The 26,670-nt window shown below is 42.3% G+C and overlaps 1 protein-coding gene across 2 annotated transcripts in view; it reads right to left on the minus strand.

Annotated features, from left to right (window-relative positions):
* NLRP3 (NLR family pyrin domain containing 3) overlaps nt 1-24,067 on the minus strand; it is a 51,000-nt gene extending 26,933 nt beyond the window's left edge. The window contains exons 1-6 of one of the 2 annotated variants that reach the window (XM_065873244.1): nt 23,763-24,067; nt 20,047-20,151; nt 17,757-19,530; nt 13,750-13,917; nt 10,948-11,118; nt 9,727-9,897 (exon numbers count right to left, since the gene is read on the minus strand). In XM_065873244.1, the coding sequence (XP_065729316.1) occupies nt 9,727-9,897; nt 10,948-11,118; nt 13,750-13,917; nt 17,757-19,530; nt 20,047-20,151; nt 23,763-24,039 (2,666 nt within the window). In that variant the 5' untranslated portion in view covers nt 24,040-24,067. The remainder of the gene's footprint in view (nt 1-9,726; nt 9,898-10,947; nt 11,119-13,749; nt 13,918-17,756; nt 19,531-20,046; nt 20,152-23,762) is intronic. The other variant, XM_065873245.1, reaches the window with a different exon arrangement.
* Between the last annotated feature and the right edge of the window lie 2,603 nt (nt 24,068-26,670).

Raw genomic sequence — 26,670 nt, forward strand, 5'->3', positions numbered from 1 at the left:
GATGAACAGAATTAAAGGCAACAGATTTCAACTAGGATTAGGACTGAGGAGAATCTACAAGAGTCAGAAACAGGATCACTGAGGGTCAACTGAGAGTTTATGCTCTGGGCCTCTTCACTTCTTTTTGCTTTGTGTGGAGTGTTTTCCCCTGGCTTCCTCATGGCTCTCACTCTCAGTTTATTTAGTACCCAATCCCATGTCATCTGCATGAGAGGCATTTACTGAACACTTGGGCAAGGAAGGAGTCCTCATTGTCACTCCAGTTTTTATTATACAGCTTACATATATTGTACATTGTTTTGCTTGTCTATTGTCTAGTGTTTATCACCCACTATAAGAATGTTTGTGAAACCTGGGTCTTGGTTTGTTTTACTCACTGCTACTATCAACACCCACAACTGAGCCCCCAGAGTACCTGGAAAATAAAGGGGCTAAATCATATCTGTTGAACAAACCAAGAGTAGCAGAAGCCAAATTGCTGAGATAGAGCAATGATATAAGGGAAGGAAATGAAAGCATTGAATATAGACTTTTTTGGTAAAGAGCTTGGCAATATATGAGGATGGGTCACTGGGACAGGCCCAAGGAGGTAACAGAGCTTTGTGAAGATCTATGGATTTTAATTATGGATTAACAGATTATTCCTCAGTAAAGACCCTTCCTGATGTATTTGGTGCTGATCTGGTTGGTATTTCTGTCAGTAACATTAATGAAGACATTTACAGTTTGCTTGTTATATGTCTAGGTAATACTGACTGGATCATGATTCAAAAATGCCTAGACAGCTCTCTCACTTGCCCGCTTGCATCGCTTACAAGCATCCTACATTAATAAATCTAGTTCTTGACTATCACTGTGCCTCTCACTGAAGTTATTCTGCACTGAGACACAAAGAACCTGAGCCTCAATAAGTCCAGACACCAGCACAGAGATTTCTTCAAGATGGCAGAGTAGAAGGAGGTGCACTTACTCCCTCTTGTGAGTGCACCAGAATCACAACTAACTGCTGAACAATCACGGATAGGAAGACACTGGAACTCACCAAAAAAGATACCCCACATCCAAAGACAAAGGAGAGGTTGCAATGAGATTGTAGGAGAGGCACAATCACAATAAAATCAAATCCCATAACTGGTGGGTGGGTGACTCACAAGCTGGAGAACACTTATACCACAGAAGTCCACCCATTGGAGTGTAGGTTCTGATCCCCACATAAGGTTTTCCAATCTGGGGGTCCAGAAATGGGAGGAGGAATTCCCAAGGAATCAGACTTTGAAGTCTAGTGGGATTTGATTGCAGGACTTTGATAGGACTGGGGGAAACAGAGACTCCACTCTTGGAGGGCACATACAAAGTAGTGTGCACATCAGGACCCAAGGGGAAGGAGCAGTGACCCCATAGGAGACTCAACCAGACCTACCTGCTAGTGTTGGGAGGGCCTCCTGCAGAGGTGGGGTGGGGTGGCTGTGGCTCACCACGAGGACAAGGACACTGGCAGCATAAGTTCTGGGAAGTATTCCTTGCTGTGAGCCCTCCAAGAATCCACCATTAGCCCCACCAAACAGCCTGTAGCCTCCAGTGCGGGGTTGCCTCAGGCCAAACAACCAACAGGGAGGGAACACAGCCCCACTCATCAGCAGACAAATGGATTAAAGTTTTACTGAGCTCTGTCCACCAGAGCAACACCCAGCTCTACGCACCACCAGTCACTCCCATCAAGAGCTTGCACAAGCCTCTTAGATAACCTCATCCACCACAGGGCAGACAGCAGAAGCAAGAAGAACTACAGTCCTACAGCCTGTGGAATGAAAACCACATTCACATAAAGATAGACAAGATGAAAAGGCAGAGGATTATGTAGCAGATGAAGGAACAGGATAAAACCCCAGAAAAACAACTAAAAGAAGTGGAGATAGGCAAGCTTCCAGAAAAAGAATTCAGAATAATGATAGTGAAGATGATCCAGGATGTCAGAAAAAGAAGGGAGGCAAAGATTGAGAAGATGCAAGAAATGTGTAACAAAGACCTAGAAGAATTAAAGAACAATGACCTAGAAGGATTAAAGAACAAACAAACAGAGATGAACAATACAATAACTGAAATGAAAAACACACTAGAAGGAATCAATAGCAGAAAAACTGAAGCAGAAGGATGGATAAGTGACCTGGAAGACAGAATGGTGGAATTCACTGCCACAGAACAGAATAAAGAAAACAGAATAAAAAGAAATGAAGACAGCCTAAGAGACCTCTGGGAAAACATTAAATGCAACAAGATTCACATTACAGGGGTCCCAGAAGGAGAAGAGAGAGAGAGAGGACCTGAGAAAATATTTGAAGAGATTATAGTCAAAAACTTCCCTAACATGGGAAAGGAAATAGCCACCCAAGTCCAGGAAGTGTAGAGAGTCCCAGGCAGAATAAACCCAAGGAGAAACATGCTGAGACACATAGTAATCAAATTGACAAAAATTAAAGACAAAGAAAAATTATTAAAAGCAGTAAGTGAAAAATGACAAATAACATACAAGGGAACTCCCATAAGGTTAAGAGCTGATTTCTTAGCAGAAACTCTACAAGCCAGAAGGGAGTGGCATGATATATTTAAAGTGATGAAAGGGAAGAATCTACAACAAAGATTACTCTACTGGCAAGGAACTCATTCAGATTCAACGGAGAAATCAAAAGCTTTACAAACAAGAAAAAGCTAAGAGGATTCAGCACCACCAAACTAGCTCTACAACAAATGCTAAAGGAACTTCTCCAAGTGGGAAACACAAGAGAAGAAAAGGACCTACAAAAACAAACCCAAAACAATTAAGAAAATGGTCATAGGAACATACATATCGATAATTACCTTAAACGTGAATGGATTAAATGCTCCAACCAAAAGACACAGGCTCACTGAATGGATACAAAAACAAGACCCATATATATGCTGTCTACAAGAGACTCACCTCAGACCTAGGGACACATACAGACTGAAAGTAAGTGGATGGAAAAAGATATTCCATACAAATGGAAATCAAAAGAAAGCTGGAGTAGCAATACTCATTTCAGATAAAATAGACTTTAAAATAAAGAATGTTACAAGAGACAAGAAATGACATTACATAATGATCAAGGGATCAATCCAAGAAGAAGATATAACAATTATAAATGTATATGCACCCAACATAGGAGTACCTTAATACATAAGGCAAATGCAAAAAACACTTATAAAAGAGGAAATCGACAGTAACACAAAAATAGTATGGGACTCTAACAGCTCACTTACACCAATGGAAAGATCATCCAGACAGAAAATTAGTAAGGAAACATAAGCGTTAATGACACAATAGATCAGATAGATTTAACTGATATTTATAGGACATTCCATCTGAAAACAGCAGATTACAGTTTCTTCTCAAGTGCACATGGAACATTTTCCAGGATAGATCACATCATGGGTCACAAATCAAGTCTCAGTAAATTTAAGAAAACTGAAATCATATCAAGCATCTTTTCTGACCACAACGCTATGAGATTAGAAATAAATTACAGGGAAAGAAACATAAAAACACAAAAACATGGAGGCTAAACAATACACTACTAAATAACCAAGAGATCATTGAAGAAATCAAAGAGGAAATCGAAAAATACCTAGAGAAAAATGACAACGAAAACACGATGATCCAAAACCTACGGGTTGCAGCAAAAGCAGTTCTAAGACGGAAGTTTATAGCAATACAATCCTAACTCAAGAAACAAGAAAAGTCTCAAATAAACAATGTAACCTTACACCTAAAGGAACTAAACCCAAAGTTAGCAGAAGGAAAGAAATCATAAAGATCAGAGCAGAAATAAGTGAAATAGAAACAAAGTAAACAATAGCAGCGATCAATAAAACTAAAAGCTGGTTCTTTGAGAGGATAAACAAACTTGATAAACCATTAGCCAGACTCACCAAGAAAAAGAGGGAGAGGACTCAAATCAATAAAATTAGAAATGAAAAAGGAGAAATTACAACAGACACCACAGAAATACGAAGCATCCTAAGAGACTACTACAAACAACTCTACACCAAAAAATTGGACAACCTGGAAGAAATGTACAAATTCTTAGAAAGTTATAACCTTCCGAGACTGAACCAGGAAGAAATAGAAAATATGAACAGACCAATCACAAGTAATGAAATTGAAACTGTGATTGAAAATCTTCCAACAAGCAAAATTCCAGGACCAGATGGCTTCATGGGTGAATTCTTTCAAACATTTAGAGAAGAGCTAACACCCATCCTTCTTGAACTCTTCCAAACAATTGCAGAGGGAAGAACACTCTTGAACTCCTTCTATGAGGCCACCATCACCCTGATACCAAAACCAGACAAAGATACTACAAAAAGAAGAAAATTACAGGCCAACATCACTGATATATATAGATGCAAAAATCCCCAACAAATACTAGCAAACAGAATCCAATAACAAATTAAAAGGATCATACACCATGGTCAAGTGAGATTTATCCCAGGGATGCAAGGATTCTTCAATATGTGCAAATCAATCAATGTGATACACCATATTAACAAATTGAAGAATAAAAACCATATGATCATCTCAATAGATGCAGAAAAATCTTTCCACAAGATTCAACACTCATTTATGAAAAATACTCTCTAGAAAGTGGGCATAGAGAGAACCTACCTCAACATAATAGAGGCCCTATATGACAAACCCACAACAAACATCATTCTCGATGGTGAAAAACTGAAAGCACTTCCTCTAAGATCAGGAACAAGACAAGGATGTCCAGTCTCACCACTATTATTCAACATAGTTTTGGAAGTCCTAGCCATGGCAATCAGAGAAGAAAAAGGAATATAAATTGGAAAAGAAGAAGTAAAACTGTCACTGTTTGCAGATGATATGATACTGTACATAGATAATCCTAAAGACGCCACCAGAAAACTACTAGAGCTAATCCATGAATTTGGTAAAGTTGCAGGATACAAAATTAATGCACAGATATCTCTTACATTCCTATACACTAACGATGAAAGATCAGAAAGAGAAATTAAGGAAACAATCCCATTCACCATTGCAATAAAAAAATAAACTACTAGGAATAAACCTACTTAAGGAGGTAAAACACCTGTACTCAGAAAACTATAAGGCATTGATGAAAGAAATCAAAGATGACACAAACAGATCAAGAGATATATCATGTTCTTGGATTGGAAGAATCGATACTGTGAAAATGACTATACTACCCAAAGCAGTCTACAGATTCAATTCAATCCCTATCAAATTACCAATGGCATTTTTTACAGAACTAGAACAAAAAATCTTAAAATTTGTATGGAGACACAAAAGACCCCGTATAGCCATAGCCATCTTGAGGAGAAAAAATGGAGCTTGAAGAATCAGACTCCATGACTTCAGACTATACTACAAAGCTACAGTAATCAAGACAATGTGGTACTGGCACAAAAACAGAAATAAAGATGAGTGGAACAGGATAGAAAGCCCAGAGATAAACCCACGCACCTATGGTCAATTAATCTATGACAAAGGAGGCAGGGATATACAATGGAGAAAAGATAGTCTCTTCAATAAGTGGTGCTGGGAAAACTGGACAGCTACATGTAAAAGAATGAAATTAGAACACTCCCTAACACCATACACAAAAACAGACTCAAGATGGATGAAAGACCTAAATGTAAGACCAGACACTATAAAACTCTTAGAGGAAAATATAGGAAGAACAAACACTCTTTGACATAAATCACAGCAGCACATTTTTTGACCCACCTCCCAGAGTATTGGAAATTAAAACAAAAATAAACAAATGGGACCTAATGAAACTTAAAAGCTTTTGCACAGCAAAGGAAACTATAAAAAAGATGAAAAGACAATCCTCAGAATGGGAGAAAATGTTTGCAAATGAATCAATGGACAAAGGATTAATCTCCAAAATACATAAACAGCTCGTGCAACTCAATATTAAAAAAACAAACAACCCAATCCAAAAATGGGCAGAAGACCTAAATAGACATTTCTCCAAAGACGACATACAGATGGCCAAGAGGCACATGAAAAGTTGCTCAACATCACTAATTATTAGAGAAATGCAAATCAAAACTACAATGAGGTATCAGCTCACACTGGTTAGAATGGGCATCATCAGAAAATCTACAAACAACAAATGCTGGAGAGGGTGTGGAGGAAAGGGAACCCCCTTGCACTGTTGGTGGGAATATAAATTGGTACAGCCACTATGGAGAACAGTATGGAGGTTTCTTAAAAAACTGAAAATAGAATTATCTTATGACCCACTACTGGGCATATACTCAGACAAAACCATAATTCAAAAAGACACATGCACCCTAATGTTCACTGCAGCACTATTTACAATAGCCAGGTCATGGAAGCAACCTAAATGCCCATCAACAGACATATGGATAAAGAAGATGTGGTACATATATACAATGGAATATTACTCAGCCATAAAAAAGGAATGACATTGGGTCATTTGTAAAGACGTGGATAGACCTAGAGAATGTCATACAGAGTGAAGTCATTCAGAAAGAGAAAAACAAATATCATATATTAACGCATATATGTGGAATCTAGAAAAATGATACAGATGAACCGGTTTGCAAGGCAGAAATAGAGACACAGATGTAGAGAACAAACGTATGGACACCAAGGGGGGAAAGCAGGGAGGTCGAGGAAGTGGTGGGATGAAGTGGGAGATTGGGATTGACATGTATACACTCATATATATAAAATAGATTACTAATAAGGACCTGCTGTATATATTTTTTTTAATTAAATTAAAATAATGCCTAGAAAATGAGTCAAAAGAAAGATATGAAGAAATTTAACAGACCTAAATGTGAGGTGCCACACAGGTTGGAGAGGGCAGGATATATTGTAGAAGCCTTCTAGAGAGCCTACTAGCAACTCCTCATGAGGCAGTGTTATACTGGAGTTAAGGGGTGGGTGGTGGGTTACACTGGACTGTATCTGCATTGGGTTTTCCTGCCTTTAAGCTCTTTGAACCTCACATTCTCGTCTTTCAATTGGAGACACTGATATCTACTCAGTGTAGTTTTTATGAGGCCAACTGAGATAACCCAACGTAAAGAACATGGAAGAGCAGTGGTACACGGTAAAGTGCACGTATCAGTGGGTATTTTTGTGGTAGGCACATATATACAATGGAATATTACTCAGCCATAGAAAGAAACAAAATTGAGTTATTTGTTGTGACGTGGATGGACTAGAGTCTGTCATGCAGAGTGAAGTAAGTCAGAAAGAGAAAAACAAATACTTTATGCTAACACATATATATGGAATCTAAAAAAAAAAAAATTGTTCTGAAGAACCTAGGGGCAGGACAGGAATGAAGACACAGACATAGAGAATGGACTTGAGGATGTGGGGAGGGGGAAGGGTAAGCTGGGATGAAGTGAAAGAGTGGCATGGAAATATATACACTACCAAATGTAAAATAGATAGCTAGTGGGAAGCAGCCACATAGCACAGGGAGATCAGCTTGGTGCTTTGTGACCAGCTAGAGGGGTGGGATAGGGAGGGTGGGAGGGAGATGCGAGAGGGAGGAGATATGGGGATATATGTATATGTATAGCTGATTCACTTTGTTATAAAGCAGAAACTAACACACCATCGTAAAGCAATTATACTCCAATAAAGATGTTAAAAAATTTTTAAAAAGAAATACATTTGGTCTTTGTCCCCCATTCCCAGCTCAGAGGTCCTAAAACCCTGGGGATTTCCTGAGTAATAGGACTGTCTCTTGTTATTCAAAGGAGCCCCTTTTGATCACACCTGAGTTTATGCTAATGAGGTAACTTAAGGTCGGGCCCCTAGATAGGCTCAGATGGGCTGATCATCAGAAAGCCCAAGTGATTAGAAAGTCGGAACTTTCAGTCCCATCCACCAACTTCCAGGAAGGAGAGGGGAGGAAGGCTGGAGATTAATCTCTATAAAATCTCTTGAACAATGAGATTTGGAGACCTTCTGGGTTGGTGAATATATCCACATGCCAGGAGGGTAAAGCACCCCAACTCCATGGGGATAGATGCCCCTGGGCTCCAGACCCTTCTGTACTTCACCCTATGTGTCTCTTCATCTGATTATTTGTACCCTTTATAAAAAATGTAAATGTAAGTAAAGTATTTTCCTGATTTCTGAGAGTCATTCTAGCAAATTTTCCCACCTGAGTAGGGGGTCGTGTGAATCCTCAATTTGTAGCCAAGTCAGAAAGAAGTGTGAGTAATCTGGGGACCCACTACTTGCAATTGATGTCTGACATTGGCAGGAGTTGGTGGAGGCAGTCTTTTTGGACTGAGACCTTAGCTAAAGGGTCTGCAATAACTCTGGGTACTTAGCGTCAAAATCGAATTGACTTGTAAGACACCCAGTTGGTGTCTGCAGAGAATTGGTTATTGGTGTTAGAAACACCCCCAAAATGTGTATTATTGTCGACTGCAGACATCCAGTAGAACTCATGATCTAATGTGATTGCCAGAAATATAAGGAAATCCCAGGCTTCACCAGTGACAGTATAGTGCCCTGCCACAGGAGGTGAAAGTTCCACCACTCATCCTTACGAGTATCAGGTTCAGGTCTGGGCATTGTACTTCGAATAGAGACATTAACAGACCAACTCTCACCTAGGACAACATAACTAAATAGGTGAAGGTGCTAAGCCATGTCCTAGTTAAGGGTTTAGAGACAGCCAGGCAAAAGATGAGAAGACCTAGAGTGTGACTGGTGTCTCTGAGGAATTCAGATCAGCATCTCTTAGCAGAACCTAGGGAGCAGAACAAGGACCAATGCACAAAAAACAAAGAAGGGGCTGCATAGAAATAAGAACTGCAGGCAGTGTAGCAATGACTAGCATGCCTAGAAATTTTTACCCGTAAAATGGGTGACTACCCACGTGAATGTCTTAGAAGCAAATGCTTCGCTGCTTCACTGGGCTGCACAATTGCTACGCTTTCTTTCAACTCTGAGAATCTCCACTTCTATATGTAATAGAGAAGAACAAATCTGACTCCGTATTAGATCTGGTTCTTTTACTTTAACCTTTGTGCCCTGTTGCCTGTGCTTAGTCATGCTTTGCCCCTTCGTATAAGAATGTTGCCTGTAGCCTGAAATGTACAGAATAGCCTATTCTCAAGGCTCTGACTTTCAAGAGTCATCCACGTGCAGATAAAAAGTTACAGAATACAGGGTAACATTTGTCTTGCTGGAGGTTTATGGGAACAGTGTGACCTGACCTACATGGACAGCGCAAGGACAAAGGATTATAACACCAAGAAGTCTGCAACCACCCCCCACGCCCTTCCCTCAACTTGCCTGTAAAAACGTTTGCTGAAACCCTTAAAGGAGTGCAGGGTTTTGGGGTACATGAGCCACCCATCTCGTTGCATGGCCCCGCAATAAACCTTTCTCTACTCCAAACTGCAATGTTCCAGTTTGTTTTGCCTCACTGCGTGCTGAGCACACGGACTCGCATTCAGTAGCATAGACATAACTAACTTACTAGCAGTTGGTAGGATCCAGTGCTTCAAACTACTTCAGATATTGTCTCTTCCATTCTTTACCCTCAACTCCATCTGATTAATCTTTTTTAGAGTAACCCCCATTCACATTTTCCAAACAATGTATCCCTAAAAATAAGTTGCCTTATTGCTGAGACACTCATGAAGACTTACCCCAGTTTCTGCAGGTTACATTGTGGATTCTTTGCTTTTTCACATAAAATTCCAACTCCTGCGTCTCCCAGAGCATTTTCTCCCAAGTAGAGTCTGGTCAGGGAATGGTTGGTGCTCAGAACAGATGCGAGATCGTCACAACACACCGATGTGAGACAGCAACTGACCAACCTTCAGAGATGGCAGAATGTCACAACACCTCTCTCATCCCACTCCCCACTCTGCTGTGACTCAAGAAAGCGCTTGTCCTGCCTTTGCCTACAGTCCAGTCCACACGTAGAGCACATCCAAGCCCTTTTTTAACTTTTTGCTTCTTTTTCTGGTTGGTATAATAGCATGTAAACACTTTCCAAGCTCATGCAATGTGACAACATCTTCCCAGATCTCTACATGTATTTTTATTGGGGCAAAATATGCATAACATAAAATTTACCATTGTAAACATTTATAAGTGTTCATTTATAAGTGCTACAATTCAGTAGCACTTAAGTAACATTCACATAATTGTGCAACACTACCGCTGTTTATCTCCAGAACCCTTTTCATCTTCCCGAACTGAAACTTTGTACCCATTAAACAATAACTCCCAATTCCCCTCCCCCGAGCCCCTGGAAACCACCATTCTACATCTTGTCTCTATGAATTTGACAATTCTAGGTACTTCATATAAGTGAAATCATACAATATTTGCCCTTTTTCTTCTGGTTTATTTTACTGAATATGTAGTCTTGTTTTGCTTTGCTTTGGTTTTTTATAATAGCCACCCTAATGGGTGTGAATCAGCCCTACCATTTTCAAGTGCTTTCTTGTCTTCTTCAAAATTCAAGTCTCCCAGAAGCATTTAATGAAGAGCCGCATAGAATGTCAAGTGTCCGCATTGCTTTAGCATCGTTTTGCCTATTCTGTGTGGACCAAGGCCCTGTCATCAAGTCCAAAAACTCTTCTATAGCAATGCAGTACATTGGTTTTATTTTCTCAGCTAGGTTGTAAATACCTTAAAGGCAAGCATGACATTTTGGATTTTTTAAGTTCCCCTCCAGGGCTGAGTATATGGCTTTTACTACAACAAACACTAACTGAATTAATTATTGACAAACACCCAGAGATAAACAGAGGGAATCCTCTGAGCAGCAAAGGCCATTCTCACACTAAAATTCCAAACCATCGTGACTCATTGAAGCCACAGCTCATACTTCTTGAGGGAAATTAGTTCAGACTCACCAGAGCTTCTTCAGCTTGCAAAATAGATGCCTCAGTCCCACACACAAAAGTCTGATTCCAAAGTCTCCCAGGGCATTGTGGCTCAGATCCAGTTCCACCAGCTTCTGATTGTTGCTCAAGACCGAGGAGATGTTGAAGCAGCACTGATGGGAAAGGCAACACTGCCCCAACCTTCATGCCAAGCAGAGAAACAGAAAACGTCAGAACTTGGGCTACTTTCCCGTCACTGCTTTCTGGTCTAGATTGGTTTTTAGCACCAGGAAGGGGCACTGTGTTCTCATGTTCCAAAGAGTAAGTTATAACTAAATTTTTATGAAAGAAAGTATCATCTTATCAGAACTCCTGACTACAGCTCAAGGCATATTGGGAAGTTAGCTGTTGGGCTCACTGGCTCACAGTCTGACACCACAGCTGCCAGTGAACACCCTCCATAAATAATGGGCATATATATGAGTATATAAATGGCAAGTTCCTGCTTTGTAAATGAAAACACTGGTGAACCTATGGGCTCCACCTCTTTACCACATGTTCCTAACAGCTGAAATTCCTTCAGATGGATACTGTTCTCTCTAGGGTTGTACCCATCTACCTTTTCTCTTTGCCAACCTTGTCCCTGCTATACTGTTTGATGATTTAATCCCAGCCCTTCAGCTAAACTGAAGGAGCAAGCAGCCCTGATTCTTGATTTGCTTTGTACACACAAACACACACTCCGTCACCACCATCCCCAGCACCAACAACAATTAGTCCCTATCAGAGGAGCGAGAACAATATTCCAGCTCATCTCCAGGCGAATAGTTCAAATGTCCTGGGGCTTGTTGGATCATCTTCTCTGCCTCCATTTCCACACCAACTAGAAGCGAATGGGTAATAGATCTCATCTGCAAAACATCTCATTCTCACCCATGTCTCCCCATTTGTGTCTCACTTTCTGGAATCACACAGGAGCACCCACAGGGGCGATGGGGAGAGTGGCATGGGATGATGGTGGAGAGGAAGGTTAAATGTCAAAACCAGCCAGAGCCTTGAAGGCAAGAAGAACAATTTATAATTTGTCAAAAGAGCAAAGATAAAGCACTTAAGCCATGATCAAAGTATAATTTTCTAAATAACACTCTGTGTTTTGTACAGAGACGGATTGGTGAGTGGCAAAAGTAGATGCAGGGAGACCAAACAGCCAACATTCATTCAATATGTATTTTTGGGCATGAACACGTGGTAAGAACAATGTCTCCAGACATTATAGAGACAATTGCAGAACAAACATGAATCCTGTCATGAGAAGTTTATGGTCTTAGAGTCTATTGCACTATCCAGGCAAATCATGGTGGTTGTTGGACCTGGGCTGGTGGAGTTGAGATAGGCTGGGACCTGGGGCTCTTTACTGCAGTACTTGCACCTGGACAAATGTCTGCTCAAGCAACAGAATACAAAGAAACTATACGGGACTAAACATAACTGCGTTCATGTGTGCAGTTGGGGCAAATTATGAACAATAAGATACAAAAAAGTCAAAACCCAACTGCCATTTCTGAGGTGCCAGGAGCAAAAGCAGGGTACTGCGCATGATCCCTGAACACAGCACCACCAAGGGGGTGGCAGACCACCTAAGCCACACCTCTGGCCCCTACCGTCACCCTATTTAAGGGACCAGCTCACCTCCCCTCAGGGTGTGAGCGAGGGCCCCTGTTACTTGTTTTTGCTCCCTTGTGCTGTAGCACGAGCCCCAATAAAGCCTTGCCTGAATTCATATCTGGCCTCTAGTTACTTTCTGTTGATTAAGGAGTCTAAGGACTCTAGTCAGTAACAGAGTGAGGATGAGGAAAAGTGGACAATGGTTTGTGTAATAGGTAAAATAAGACTGGTGATGGAGTGGTTATGATGAACAAGAGAGGAAGGAATGAAAATCTCCTGGAGTGGTGGGCTTTAACACTGGCTGTGTAGCTCATCAAAAATGCAGATGTGTGATGGAAGACGGCTGGAGGGGTGGCCAATACAACTGTGTGCTCAACTCAGGGCACGCGGGTCTGATTCACAGTGTGGGCTCACAGCAAGCATTTTATTAATAAATCTACAAGAGATTCCCTGTGACAATTTAACCTATGCAAACTATTTTGATGGGTTCCAGCCCAGGTAGCCATTGCTGTATTTGATGAAACTCTTCAAATCTCATCGGTAAGCATGGCTGATGAAGAAATGGAAGATACTCAAAGTCACGTCCTTTCATAACACCAACAAATGACTTAATTTCAGTTCCCCTTTATTCTTCCCCATCTTAAACTTCCCAAACAACTGTCCTCCAATCAATTTTGCCTTCCCATTTGCCATGGGCTGAATTGTGTCCCCCCCAAATATTTCATGTTGAAGTCTCAACACTTAGGACCTCAGAATGTGACTATATTTGGAGACAGGGTTTAAAAAGTAATTAAGTTAAAATAGGTCATTAGGGTAGGCCCTAATCCAACATGACGTGTTCTTGTAAGAAGAAGAAATCAGACACACACAGAGACCATGTGAAGACACAAGGAGAGGACAGCCAAATACAAGTCAAGGAGAGAATATGCAGAAGAAGCCAACCCTTCTGACAACTTCATCTTGGACTTCTAGCCCCCAGGACTGTGAGAAGATTAATTTCTGTTGTTTAAGGCTCCCAGTCTGTTGTACTTTGTTATGACAACCTTAGAAAACTAATCACTAATCTGGTCCTTCTTCTCCCTTTCTCTCTCTCTCTCCCTCTCTCTCTCTGTCTCTCTCTCACACACACACACACAGACACAGACACAGACACACACGTGTTCTTACCACAATCTGCGAATGTTACATCCAGGTTGCTGGAGTGTTTCACATAATACCTTCATCCCTGGGTCTCCCAGGGTATTGCCACTGAGGTTCAATTCAGTGAGGTTCCAATTATTGCTCAGGACTGAGAAGATGCCCCTGCAAATGCTGGAAGTGAGATAGTTCACCAATCTAGAAATTGGAAGGAAGGAAGGTCAGAAAACAAAGTCAATCTCTAAGAATAGCAAACTGAAGCAAGGGGCCAGAAGTGGCTGACACCAGTTCAAAGGCCTCCTGGGAATTAAGAAATGAGTCACAGAACAAAAGATTGTGCACTGAGGAATGAAAAAGGTCAGAGGAGGGCTTCCCTAGTGGCGCAGTGGTTGAGAGTCTGCCTGCCGATGCAGGGGACGCGGGTTCGTGCCCCTGTCTGAGAAGATCCCACATGTCGCGGAGCGGCTGGGCCCGTGAGCCATGGCCGCTGAGCCTGCGCGTCCAGAGCCTGTGCTCCACGGTGGGAGAGGCCACAACAGTGAGAGGCCCGCGTACTGCAAAAAAAAAAAAAAGAAAAAGGCCAGAGGAGACTTGGTAAGACTGTTCTATACACCTATGATTCAAAGAGCCTATGATGAATGGATAAAGAAGATGGGATGTATACACACACACACACACACACACACACACACACACACACACACACAATGGAATACTACTCAGCCATAAAAAATAATGAAATTTTCTCATTTACAACAACATGGATGGACTTGAGGGTATTACGCTAAGTGAAATAAGTGAAAGACAAATGCTATATGATGTCACTTGTATGTGGAATCTAAAAAATAATACCAATAAACTTATTTACAAAACAGAAAGAGACTCACAGACATAGAAAACAAAGTTATGGTTACCAAAGTGGGGGAGAGGAATAAATTAGGAGGTTGGGATTAACATATACACACTACTATATATAAAATAGATAACCAACAAGGACCTACTGTAGAGCACAGGGAATTATATTCAATATTTTGTAATAACCTATAAGGGAAAAGAACCTGAAAAAGAATATATGTATATATACATATGTATGTTTCTGAATCACTGTGCTGTACACCTGAAACTAACAGGACACTATAAATTAACTATACTTCAATTAAAGAAATTAAAAACTAAATTAAATTTAAAAATAATGAAATTTTGTTGTAACAACATGGATGAACTTAGAGGGTATTATGCTAAGTGAGATAAGTGAAAGAGAAATACTATATGATATCACTTATATGTGGAATCTAAAAAATAAAACAAACGAGTGAGCACAATGGAAAAGAAACAAACTCACGGATACAAAGAACAAACTAGTGGTTACCAGTGGGGAGAAGGAACGGGGAGGAACAAGATAGGGGTAGGGGATTAAGAGGTACAAACTACTACGTGTAAAATAAATACACTATAAGAATACATTGTACAACACAAGGAATATAGCCAATATTTTATAATAACTATAAATGGAATGTAACCTTTAAAACTTGTGAATCACTATGCTATACACCTGAAACATATAATATTGTACGTCAACTGTACCTCAATTAAAAAATAATACTAAAATTAAAAGTAAAAAACAATTAAGAAAGAGCCTGTGACTTTGGCTGACTGTGAATACCCTCTGGCCCTTCCCTCAGGCATCCTTCCTCCCTCAACAGTCGGCTGTCCTGCCCATGGCCCTGGACACTCTGCTAAGTGACCCAGAGACCAGTTCTCACCAGTTCTGCACAATAACATCAGCAGTGCTCTTGAAAATCCCTAGGCCAAGCCATAGGAATAAAGTCAGAATCTCTGAGGTGGGACCAAGCATATGGATATTTTTAAGACTTCCAGGTGCTTCATGACATTTTTTTTTCTTAGATTCCATATATATGTGTTAGCATACGGTATTTGTCTTTCTCTTTCTGACTTACTTCACTCTGTATGACAGACTCTAGGTCCATCCACCTCACTGCAAATAACTCAATTTCGTTTCTTTTTACGGCTGAGTAATATTCCGTTGTATAACTGTGCCACATCTTCTTCATCCATTCATCCGATGATGGACACTTAGGTTGCTTCCATCTCCTGGCTATTGTAAATAGAGCTGCAATGAACATCGTGGTACATAACTCTTTGAATTATGGTTTTCTCAGGGTATATGACCGGTAATGGAATTGCTGGGTCGTATGGTAGTTCTATTTGTGGTTTTTGAAGGAACCTCCATACTGTTCTCCATAGTGGCTAAAGCAGAAACGAACACACCATTGTACAGCAATTATACTCCAATAAAAATGTTAAAAAAAAAAAAAAGACTTCCAGGTGATTTCAAAGTTCAGCTCTTGTGAAAATGCAGATTCTGACTCTATGGATCTAGGATCAGGCCTGCAGTCCTGCACTTCTAACAGGCACCAGGTGGATGCCCACGCTGCCGGCCCTTCGAAGGCTCTAGAACACGCAAAGCAAGCTCCTGCCCTGAGAAGAAGGCAGCTGTCATCTCGCAAGATGGGCATCAGGCTTGTCATCAGGAGTTTTAGTCTGAGTCTCCGCCAGCCTTCCTCCCAGCTGTGTGATCTCTGTCAGATGTCTTGTTTACTCAGCTTCAATTTTAGAGCCCTAGAGAGCAGATCTTCTCCTCTTAGTCCCCCTCTCTCTTTCTCTCCCTCTCCCAACTTCTCTCTGGCTATTCTGAACTATTTGCCATTGTCAAAATGTACCCTCCTTTCCCACCTCCCACCCTTTGAACCCACTGTTCCCTCAATCTGGGCTGCCCTTTGCACATCCACGGCTCTCTCACGCCCCACCGTTCAGGGTCCGGCTGTTCAAGGGCTCCACCCATGTGCTCTAGGGGCACTCCACCGGTGTTCTTGCCAAAGCCCCTCCTCTCTACCATCTGCCCTTGTTTCCTGCCTGTCCCCACAACCCAACTGTAAGTCACTGTGAGCAGGACATTGGTCTTAGCCACCACTGAAGCCCCAGCAGGTGGTCCTTGATGACCCGACAGTAAATAGAAAAGTCATCCTGGCAGTGGTGCTGAGGCAAAGAGAGGGAGCCGAAAATGTATTGCTGCCAGTGAAAGGGTCAGCTCTCTTTCTCCTTAATTTTGTCCTATGTCAAGTGTCTTCTATAGCAGTTAAACCCAAGCATTCACAGAGCAGCCGCCTCCCCACAGCCACTGTAGCTGTGGCAGTTTCTGTGCAAGGATTTAGAAGTCAAGTAACTCAATCCCTTCACTGTACACACAGAGCAACTGGCGTCCAACCCCCTAGCAAGGGGGTGAACAGACCCTGAAGGGGGTGTTGTTGATAAATGCCTGGCTGCAAACGCAAGTTGGGAGCCTTGGAGCACTCTCTCCTTTCCAGCCCTATTTCCCTCGATTTCCCCTCATTGATTGTTCCAGTGAAGCCATGTCCCTCCCCATTTTCTCCAACATAAGTCCTCTTCCTCAGACCATATTCATGCTTTCTTCCTACAAGAACCCATTGCACAAATCCCTTTACCTTCTCTTCCACTCACACACATCTTATCAATCCTTCACGGCAGGCTCAAACTTCACTCCTCCAAGAAACCTCCCCCAAGCATCCAACACTGAGGGCCCTCTGTCCTCTGCACTCCCGGGCAGAGTCAAAGGGGTTGTTTTGCCCCTTAGGTACTGATAGGGTATTATGCACTAAAGCCCCAAGTACATTACAAGCAATTTGAGTTTACGAACATTTTTATTCCATTCTTTCCCCCACAGAATGCCTTGTGCTAAATTGGCATCCACCAAACATTTGCTTTTTGTTTCGTTGGCTTTTTCTCATGGCGTTTGTCCACCTACCCTTTCTCTACTAGTCAATGTCTGCCAATGAAGGGGTCTGGTAGAAATGAGCGGTGGTGGCATTATTATTTACCTGTGGCAACTGCATTTGCAAGACAGTTAAGAAGGAAGGAGAGAGAGCGAGAGCCAAGAGATAGGTGGCTAGAAAATAGAAGACATATACTACCACCTGCCTGAAGCAGAATCTCCTTACCGCTGAGAATATGTAACATGAGGATCAGAGAGGACACAATGGTTCACATCAGAGTGTTGAACTTCCTCCTCTTTCTCCTCCTCCTCTTCCTCTTCCTCCTCCTTGGATGAGTTATGGAGCAATCTCAGCGAAAGTGATTCCATGTGGTGGCAGTTCTCAATACAAAAAGAAGAAACCACATGGTCCATTCTGGTGGAGAGCTTGATCTCAATTTTGGGGAAGTAGCCCATGGCCCTTTGCACAAAGTCCTCCTCCTGCATCTCATACAAACAGTAGAACAATTCCAGCTGGCTGGGCTCAATCTGTAGCATCTTGGCCTTGGCTTTTGCTTCAATCCATTTTAGCAACTCCAGCCTGATTTTCTGAGAGATCTTGCAACTCAGTTTTTTCTCCAGGTAGGAGGTTCTCTCCTGGTTTATAAGGCCAAAGAGAAAACGGACAACAAAAATCAGATACCCTTTTTCAAACTTGCCGTAGTTTTCGAGAAGGACCCTCACATCTCGGTTGGGAAGCTTCAAATTACTCCACTGCATGTTCCTCATCTCCCCCTGATTCTCCTCTTCCAGCAGATAGTACATGGCAGCAAAGAACTCCTGGAAGGTCATGTGGATGAAGCTGTAGAATTTCTCACAGTCCACTTCCTTTTGGAATAGGTTCATCCTCAAGAAAGCAGACACATCTGCCTTCTGCAGGCCGTGATTCCTGAGATCACACTCCTCAAACAGGATTTTCTGGTTCCAGATTCCATCTGCAGCCAATGAACAGAGACCCCAGAGGGTGGCAGAGTTGTGGTGCTCCTGGCTCCCTCCTTGGGACTGCAACAAACTGGAGAGGAAGAAGATGTACACTGCAGTGGTGGTCTTGGACGTCCGAGCAAGACTCTTGCCACTGTCCATTTGCTGTTTCAGCCCCGTGCACACAATCCAGCAGACCAGGGGAATAAAGCACATGGTGAAGAGGATCTCGTTCTCCTGAATCAGCCTGAAGGCTTCCCTGGCTTGCTGCTCATCTGAGAAATACTTAAAGAAATATTCCTTCTTTCTGACCTCTGAGAAACCCAGGATCTCCACATGACGAGCCCGGCCCAGCAAGTGCTGAAGTTTCTCCAGGGCCACAGGTCTTGTGGTGATGAGCAGAGAGGCCTCGGGAAGCAGTCTTTTTCTGATGAGACTGCTCAGGAGAATGTCTCCCCGCTCCACCTTCTGCCAGTTCGTGCAGAGTGCTTCTGTGTGCTCATCAAAGGCACCTTGAAGCTCATCAAAACCGTCCATAAGGAAGAGGATCCTGGAAGGTTTGCTCACAATCTTGCCTATGGGTGGGTTTGGGCCAGGGCAGCAGCTGGCGATCAGGTCCCCCAGGCTCCTCTGCATCCCAAGGCTCACCTCCCGACAGTGAATGTAAAACAAATAGTCAAATTTGTCCTTGTAAAGTTCCTCTGACGCCCAGTCCAACATGATCTTCCTGGCCAGTATTGTTTTGCCAATGCCCGCTGCTCCCTGGAATACCACCGTGTGCACAGGCTCAGAGTACTGGTCCTCAGGATCAAAAAGCAATTCCAAGTTCATGGAACTCACGGGGCCATCCTGCATCTTGGCTGAGGTCCTACCAATGGCCAGGAGCTCATGTTCTCTCTCCTGCTGGCTCCGGTGTTCCTTGATGAGACGCAGCCTGGTGAAGCGTTTGTTGAGGTTCACGCTCTCACCCAGACGGGCGTTCCTGTCTTTGATACACTGGAATCTGCTTCTCACATATTTTCTGTACTTCTTACAGTAATCTGTGGCAGAGACGGAAAGTTAGATTTTGGAAGAAGCCTGAGCACATCCACCAGAGATGAGCTATCAACAGGGGCTGGTGGTCTATAAGGAATGGTAACTGGAATTGAGGAACAGGAGTTGCAGTTTCTCTCCACTTCCTGGGTATGAACAGCCCCAGAAAATCTAGGGTGTCAAAATCTTCCTAGACACGGTTAAACAAAAGAACAGCAAAGCGCCATATGAACTGGCCCTGGCCAGAAGATCCTTTTTATTCAATCTTGCTCCTTTAGGTAGTCTGCAGCTCATGCCTGATAAAACCTGAAACACTCAATTGCCTCCCCTTGGTTCTGGGACTCCAAGGAGCCAAGCAAACATGAATCTATTCCTTAAGCTGAAGTGGATTTCCTGAGACAGGCCTTTTCACCCCCGAGGGGCAGAAACATGTTAGGATCACCAAGTTATCCACCTTCCTAGCTTCAAGTACCTACAGAACCAGGTCTCCAAACCCAACTAGAAGTGCCACCCCCATTACTTACCTTTCTTTTTTTTACAAATAGAGATTCTGGAAAGGTACCCCAGTAAACCCATCCACTCCTCTTCAAGGCTTTCCTCCTGGCTTATCACAGAAACATTTGCATTGTCTGAGAGTAAAAGGAAGAAAAAATCAAAGTGTCAAAACCCAGGACTCCTGATTAAGGTGATGTCATTGAGATCCAATATCTAACACATGGCACAGGTCAAAGGCACCTGCCCTGAACATCTCCCAAACCAGAATACAGCTCAGTCGAATGTCCAGTTGGGGGCATCCCTGTACTCCTAATTTCAAAGCAATGGATACCACCCAGGATTATGTCCACACTGTATCCAGTCTTGGAATCTGTCTCCCAAGCCTGGAAATCAAACAGTAAACATGTGAGGCATCAAGGTTTCTTATCCTCATTTGTCTTTGGCAGACTCCCTCCCTGGTGCTCTGGTTTTGAGCCCATCCCACACACGTTCCAATATCCCCAAGACGGCTAAAGGCCAGCAATATCATCCTTCCTTGACCCCAAACACCTGAAATTCATCTTACCCATATCCTGAGTCTTCAAGAGTAAGAATAACTAATCTGGCTTATGTCTATTTCTCTATTTCAGTATTCAGAATCCTGGCTGACTTTAGATTCACCTAGAAAGCTTTAAAAACACTGATTCCAGGACTCCACCCCCGGTGATCCTTTGTCAATTCTCTGAGGTGGAGCCCAGGCACCATAATATTTTAAAAGCTCCAACATGCATCCACAGTTGAGAATCACAGATCTAAACAATCGCTGAATAACACATCCCAAAGAAGCATCTCATAGGAGAAATTAGACACAGTAGAATAAGAGCTAGGCACTAAGGGAAACACACGGGACAGAAAACTTTAGGTGGGCAGGAACCGAAGAGCTACATAAAGGATTCCTGCTAGGTGTCTACTTATTCTGAATGGCAATGCTGTTCATCCAACACACACAAAACAAAATCGAAACATTAACTCCAACCAAGACTAAAATTTAATTCTTACCTAAAACCTAACCCTAGCCAGCACCCCCCCAAAAAACAAAAAACCTCTAACCCTAGTTATAATTCTTCCACCCCAAAACCCAGATGTAGAAGCCAAATGGCACAGTGGTTAAGGGCCAGGCTTCCACCAAAGACACACTCGGCATTGAATCCCAGTCTTCGCTCTGATTAGAACAGAGTCGTGGGCAACCAAAACCTTTTCCAGGCTCACTTCACATGGTTGTGCAACCAATCTCCAGAATTATTTTTCATCTTGTAAAAATGAAACTCTATACCCATTAAACAGCAATTCTCCATTCCCTATTCCCTGCAGTCCCTGGCAACCACCAGGGGCTGTGGCTGGCTTATTTCACTCAGTATAATACAACTGAAAGTTCATTTGAAAAAGCCCAGGCTTCCTGGGGTTCTAGTGAAGAATGAAAAAAATCCACAAAAACTGTTTCTGCCACTATGATTATTATACTTTAAAAAGGTTACTGAGTATGCAAGTACTGACACATTTATAACTGCGTTATTATACGTAATTTGTTTGTAACATCCCACTGATGTATGCCCTTGCTCTCATGCCCCCATATTATTTTTATCTCCCTCATTAGACCCATATTGCTTCCCCAGTTCACCATGCTTCTGACCTGATGATTCATTTTTTTTGCCGGTATAAATACATTTTAATTGACTTTAGACACGCCAATATGGACAGTACCGGGTTGGAAGAAAAAACAGGGTAAACATTCACTAGAAAACAGAAGTTTAAATATATAAATTGACTTCAAATAGCATGGAAATACTACATACACACCACAATTTTTGTCTGACCTTTTCAGAAACGCTGATTCATTTTTATTCCCCCTTTCCGCTAGCTCAACATCATCACCCTGTGATTTTCTAGATTCCTCTGAGCCCATCCCTGTACCCTTCCCTTGTTCAGAACCGGAGCCAGAAGGAAGAACCTCACCCTCAGCATGTCCACAAGGCTGAAGAGTATTTCTTTGATCATTCCAACACCCAAAGTAATGCCCATAGGAAAAGCTTTTCCCTAGAAATTACATAGTTCTATAAGGTGAGAGATGATTGCCCCCTGAGCCATGGGAAGCAGAGATTCAAGTTTGTTGACTATGCAGGCAGACACATGAGGAGCTAGATGGAGACCTGGAGGAAGTTTCAGGCACAGGAGAGATTTGGATAAAGTGTAACTAACCAGAGAAGATTCCTAGGGGTATATGAGCCCTGACTTAGGTTTTAAAGGAGTTAGAAAAAAGTAAACTGCTTTCCTCCATTTTCTCATAGCACTATCATGAGAAGAAAAAAGAAGATGAAGCCAAGATAATAAAACAAGTGATTAAAAAACAAACATACTGGGCTTCCCTGGTGGCACAGTGGTTAAGAATCCGCCTGCCAATGCCGGGGTCACGGGTTCGAGCCCTGGTCCAGGAAGATCCCACATGCCGCAGAGCAACTAAGCCCATGCACCACAAGTACTGAGCCTCTGCTCTAGAGCCCACGAGCCACAACTACTGAGCCCAACTGCTACAGCTACTGAAGCCCATGCACCTAGACCCTATGCTCCGCAACAAGAGAAGCCGCCGCAGTGAGAAGCCCGCGCACCGCAACGAAGACCCAACACAGCCAAAAAATAAATAAATAAAATAAATTTAAACAAACAAATAAACAAACATACTAACTTTGATTCGTCAAAGGATACCATCAACAAAGTGAAAAGGCAACCCATAGAATGGGAGAAAACATTTGCAAATCATATCTCTGATGAGAGGTTAATATCCAGGATATATAAAGAACTCCTACAAGTCAACAACAAAAAAGACAAACAACCCAATTAAAACATGGGAAAGGGACTTGAACAGGCATTTCTCCAAAGATAAACAAATGACTAACAAGCACATGAGAAGGTGCTCATGTCACTCGTCAATAGGGAAATGCAAATCGAAACCACAATGAGATACCCTCTCACACCCATTAGGACTGCTACTATCAAAAAAATATAAATATATATATATAATAAGTGTTGGTAAGGATGTGGAGAAACTGGAACAATTGTACACTGCTAGTGGGAGTGTAAAATGATGCGGCCATTATGGAAAATATTCCTCAAAAAATTAAACTAGAATTACCAGTAATTGTGATGTAATGTAATCCAGTAATTCCACTTCTGGGCATATACCCAAAAGAATTGAAATCAAGGTCTCAAAGAGATTTGTACAGCCATGTTCATAGCAACATTATTCATAATAATCAAAAGCTAGAAGCAACCAGAAAGTCCACTGACGGATGAATGGATGAACAAACTGTGGTATATACATACCACAAAACATTATTCCACCTTAAAAAGGAACGAAATCCTGCCATATGTGACAACACGGGCGAAGCTTGAGGATGTTTATGCTGAGTGAAATAAGCCAGACACAAAATGACAAATACTGTATGATTCCACTTATAAAAGGTACCGGAATAGCCAAATTCATAGAGACAGAAAGAAGTTGCCAGGGGCTGACGGGAGTGTAGAACGAGGAATCGTTGTTTAATGGATACAGAGTTTTGCAAGATGAAAAGATTTCTGGAGATTGATTGCACACAAGTGTGAATGTGCTTAACACCACTGAATCATGCACTTTAAAATGGTTGACAGTAAGTTTTATATTATGTGTATTTTATTACAGCTTAAAAAAATACGCTGTATTCCTTCCACTCACCCCATTCCGGCTCATCCCTCTTAACTTTCTCGTAAAGGTCTCTCCTGTTGATTGCAGCAAAAATCCACTTGGCCATGTCCCATGCTTTCTCCTCTCCATTGAAATCAATCATCAGAGTGGCTAGATCCACGTGATCTGCTTTCTCCGTCTGACCCCGAGGAAGTGACGTGCAGCCCTTCTGACTAGGATAGTCTTCTAAGTGCATCTTGAATTTCTTAAAGTCTACGTCTTCCAGATCCTCCAGGTAACGAGCCAGCTTGCAGCGGACGCTTGCCATGCTCGTCTGCAGCCCTGGTCAGAGTCCTTGGGCATAGGTCCACACTGGGAAATCGGGTGGTGAAAACACCATATGGATAAGAAGTCTACCCTCAGAGAGAACTAAACTATCAAAAACTCAGAAGATTGAAAGGAAAAAAAAAAAAATGACCAGACTCTAACAAGTTGCCATCTTTAGTTTTGAAAAGTGAATCAAATACTTACCAGAGAGTTTTCCTATTGACTTGACCCAGGAGTGTGTCCTGAGCCATGGAAAAAAGGTGCCCCTGTGGAGAGAAACAATTAAACCCACAAACACAGTCACATTAACATTGCAATGTGTATCTTAAACCACTTCCTGATGCCACCTTGATGTATCACCAAGAGAACTTTGGTCCCACTGATCACTGGCTATGTGTGACCTTGGACAAATTCTTCACTATTCTTCAACTTCAGTTTCCTCTTCTATAAAATGACAGAGTGGAAAATATGTTTTTTACATTCCTTCCAACTGAAAGACTGGTTTCTTGTTTCTGTTTTGAAGCAAGGAAAGATGAGTAAGGGACAAAAGAAGAAGGATGCCAGGAGTGAGTAACTATGGCGATAACAGGGAGCATATGTCTAGAGAGAGAAAAGGACAGAGAACATAAAACATGTAGAGGAGAGGATGGTCTGCAATAGCCCTTTTATCAGTCCCCTGATTGATAAAAACTGAAATGAGCTGGAACTTGGGGTGATAAGGGAGAATAATAAACACATATATTTCTTTAATGTCTCTTTGCAAAAACCACAATTATAATAATTATTAGAACTCACATTTATTGAGAGCTTCTCATGGGCTTGGTGCTGCACTGATGCACAAAGCCCAAAGATTATATTCCTAGTCCCATGGTATGGAAGTAGAGACTGAGTCTTAGGCTAAGTGACTTGCCCAGGGTTTCACAGCCAGGAGGGACAAAGCCAGGATTTGGACCAGGGTCATTGATTTCTGAGTCGTGCCCCTAACGTTGCATTTTTCTCAGCTTAAAAAGTGTGAGACCGTTTATTCCACCACTTAAGTAGGTATCTCAGTCAGATAGGAGGACAAATTATCGAAGATGATAAAAATGAATGGTTAAAAGACAAAGACATTTTCCCAGGTTTTATCACACAGAGTCTTTCATTATAGTGTTCAACAACTCAGTTTCCTAACTAGAGTTTGAGTTCCACAAAGACTAGAAATAAGCTGCTATATCTTTTGATCATACACATGTCCTAGATTTTAGATGGATGAACACATTGGCTTTGTTTGGAATTGATCCCTTCATATTACTGAATTTGGAAAAGCACAACATTAGCCCAAAGACATAAATGATGTTAAAGGAAGGGAGGGGCCCTGCGAAGCTTTGGAACTCTCCAAAATGGAATTTATAAAGAACACAGTTTAATGTTCAAGACATCTCAAACATGTTCATCTCTCCTTCTATCTTCATTCTTGCCTCTCCACTCCTGGCCTCACGCACCCCACGCCAAATCCATTCCCTATGCATCTGGCAGGTGGCAGGAGGGGAGGGGGCACTCCAGACAGATCCACCAGCTCTGCAGACCCTCCCAGGTCCCATTCCATTGATATTTCCATCCACATCAGGACTCTGCCTTTCCTCTGTGCTCCCCTATCCCTAACCCTAGTGCACCCACCCTGACCTTCACCTTCTCTGTCCCTTGGTTTCTAAAATACTCATTTGCTTTTATGCATCCCATCTATCCTCTCTCTGGGGGAATGCTTGGCAAATCTGCTGGAGTCATGGGTGTAAGCAGTGGTTGCTGCTCCTGTCCTCACCCCCCGTCCCCCCACACACACTCGCACTCGCACACATAGCACCCAAATACTGATAAACATAAAAGAACATTCCAGAAGCATTGTTGAAGGACAGACCTGAAGGCTGGCAAAAGAAATCTCTAGTCAAGTTCTGGCCCGTGACACAATCTCCCCATTCTTCCCAAGACCATTTCAGCCATCCCGCTCCACAGAGCTGGACTCACCCAGACGCCAGCCTCAGGAACAGCCGGAGAGGAAACTAGATGAATTTTATAGCAGTCACAGCCCAGCAGGAAGGATGTGGTCTCACTATGGAGTGAACAGGCTTGCATCACAGACAAAGGCAGAGACTAACGATTACTCACATCACTGGATTTTCCAAACTGAAGCTCTCAAAGCTGAGACTGGTTGTAGCCAGAGACGTCAGCCTCTCCTCTGTGGCCACTGGGGTAGAGAATGGGAGGAAATTCAACTGCTACTCAGTGGATGTTCCCTGTAACTCTGTCAGCAACCACGTGAGTGTTTTCTTGACAGAGAGGGGAGTACGTTGGAGAATACCACTGGATCTGGTAAATAGAGAATTGAGAGCATAACCTGGCCATCAGACTGCAAATCCCATGCACTTTCAAGCCGTCACGTGGAGGCAGTCTGCAGACAGTACAATAACAATTGACTGTTATATTTTTAACTTTATTAAGGCTAAGTATATACCTGTGAAACCATCACCACCATCAAGGCTATAAACATGTTTGTCACCTCCCAAAGCTTCTCCCCACCCTATTATGATGATGATTTTGTGTGTGGTGAGAACACAATATAAGATCTACCCTTTTACCAAATATTAAGTACAGAATA

This window comes from Phocoena phocoena, chromosome 3 (genome assembly GCF_963924675.1).
Source record: "Phocoena phocoena chromosome 3, mPhoPho1.1, whole genome shotgun sequence".
NCBI classification, from domain to species: domain Eukaryota; kingdom Metazoa; phylum Chordata; class Mammalia; order Artiodactyla; family Phocoenidae; genus Phocoena; species Phocoena phocoena.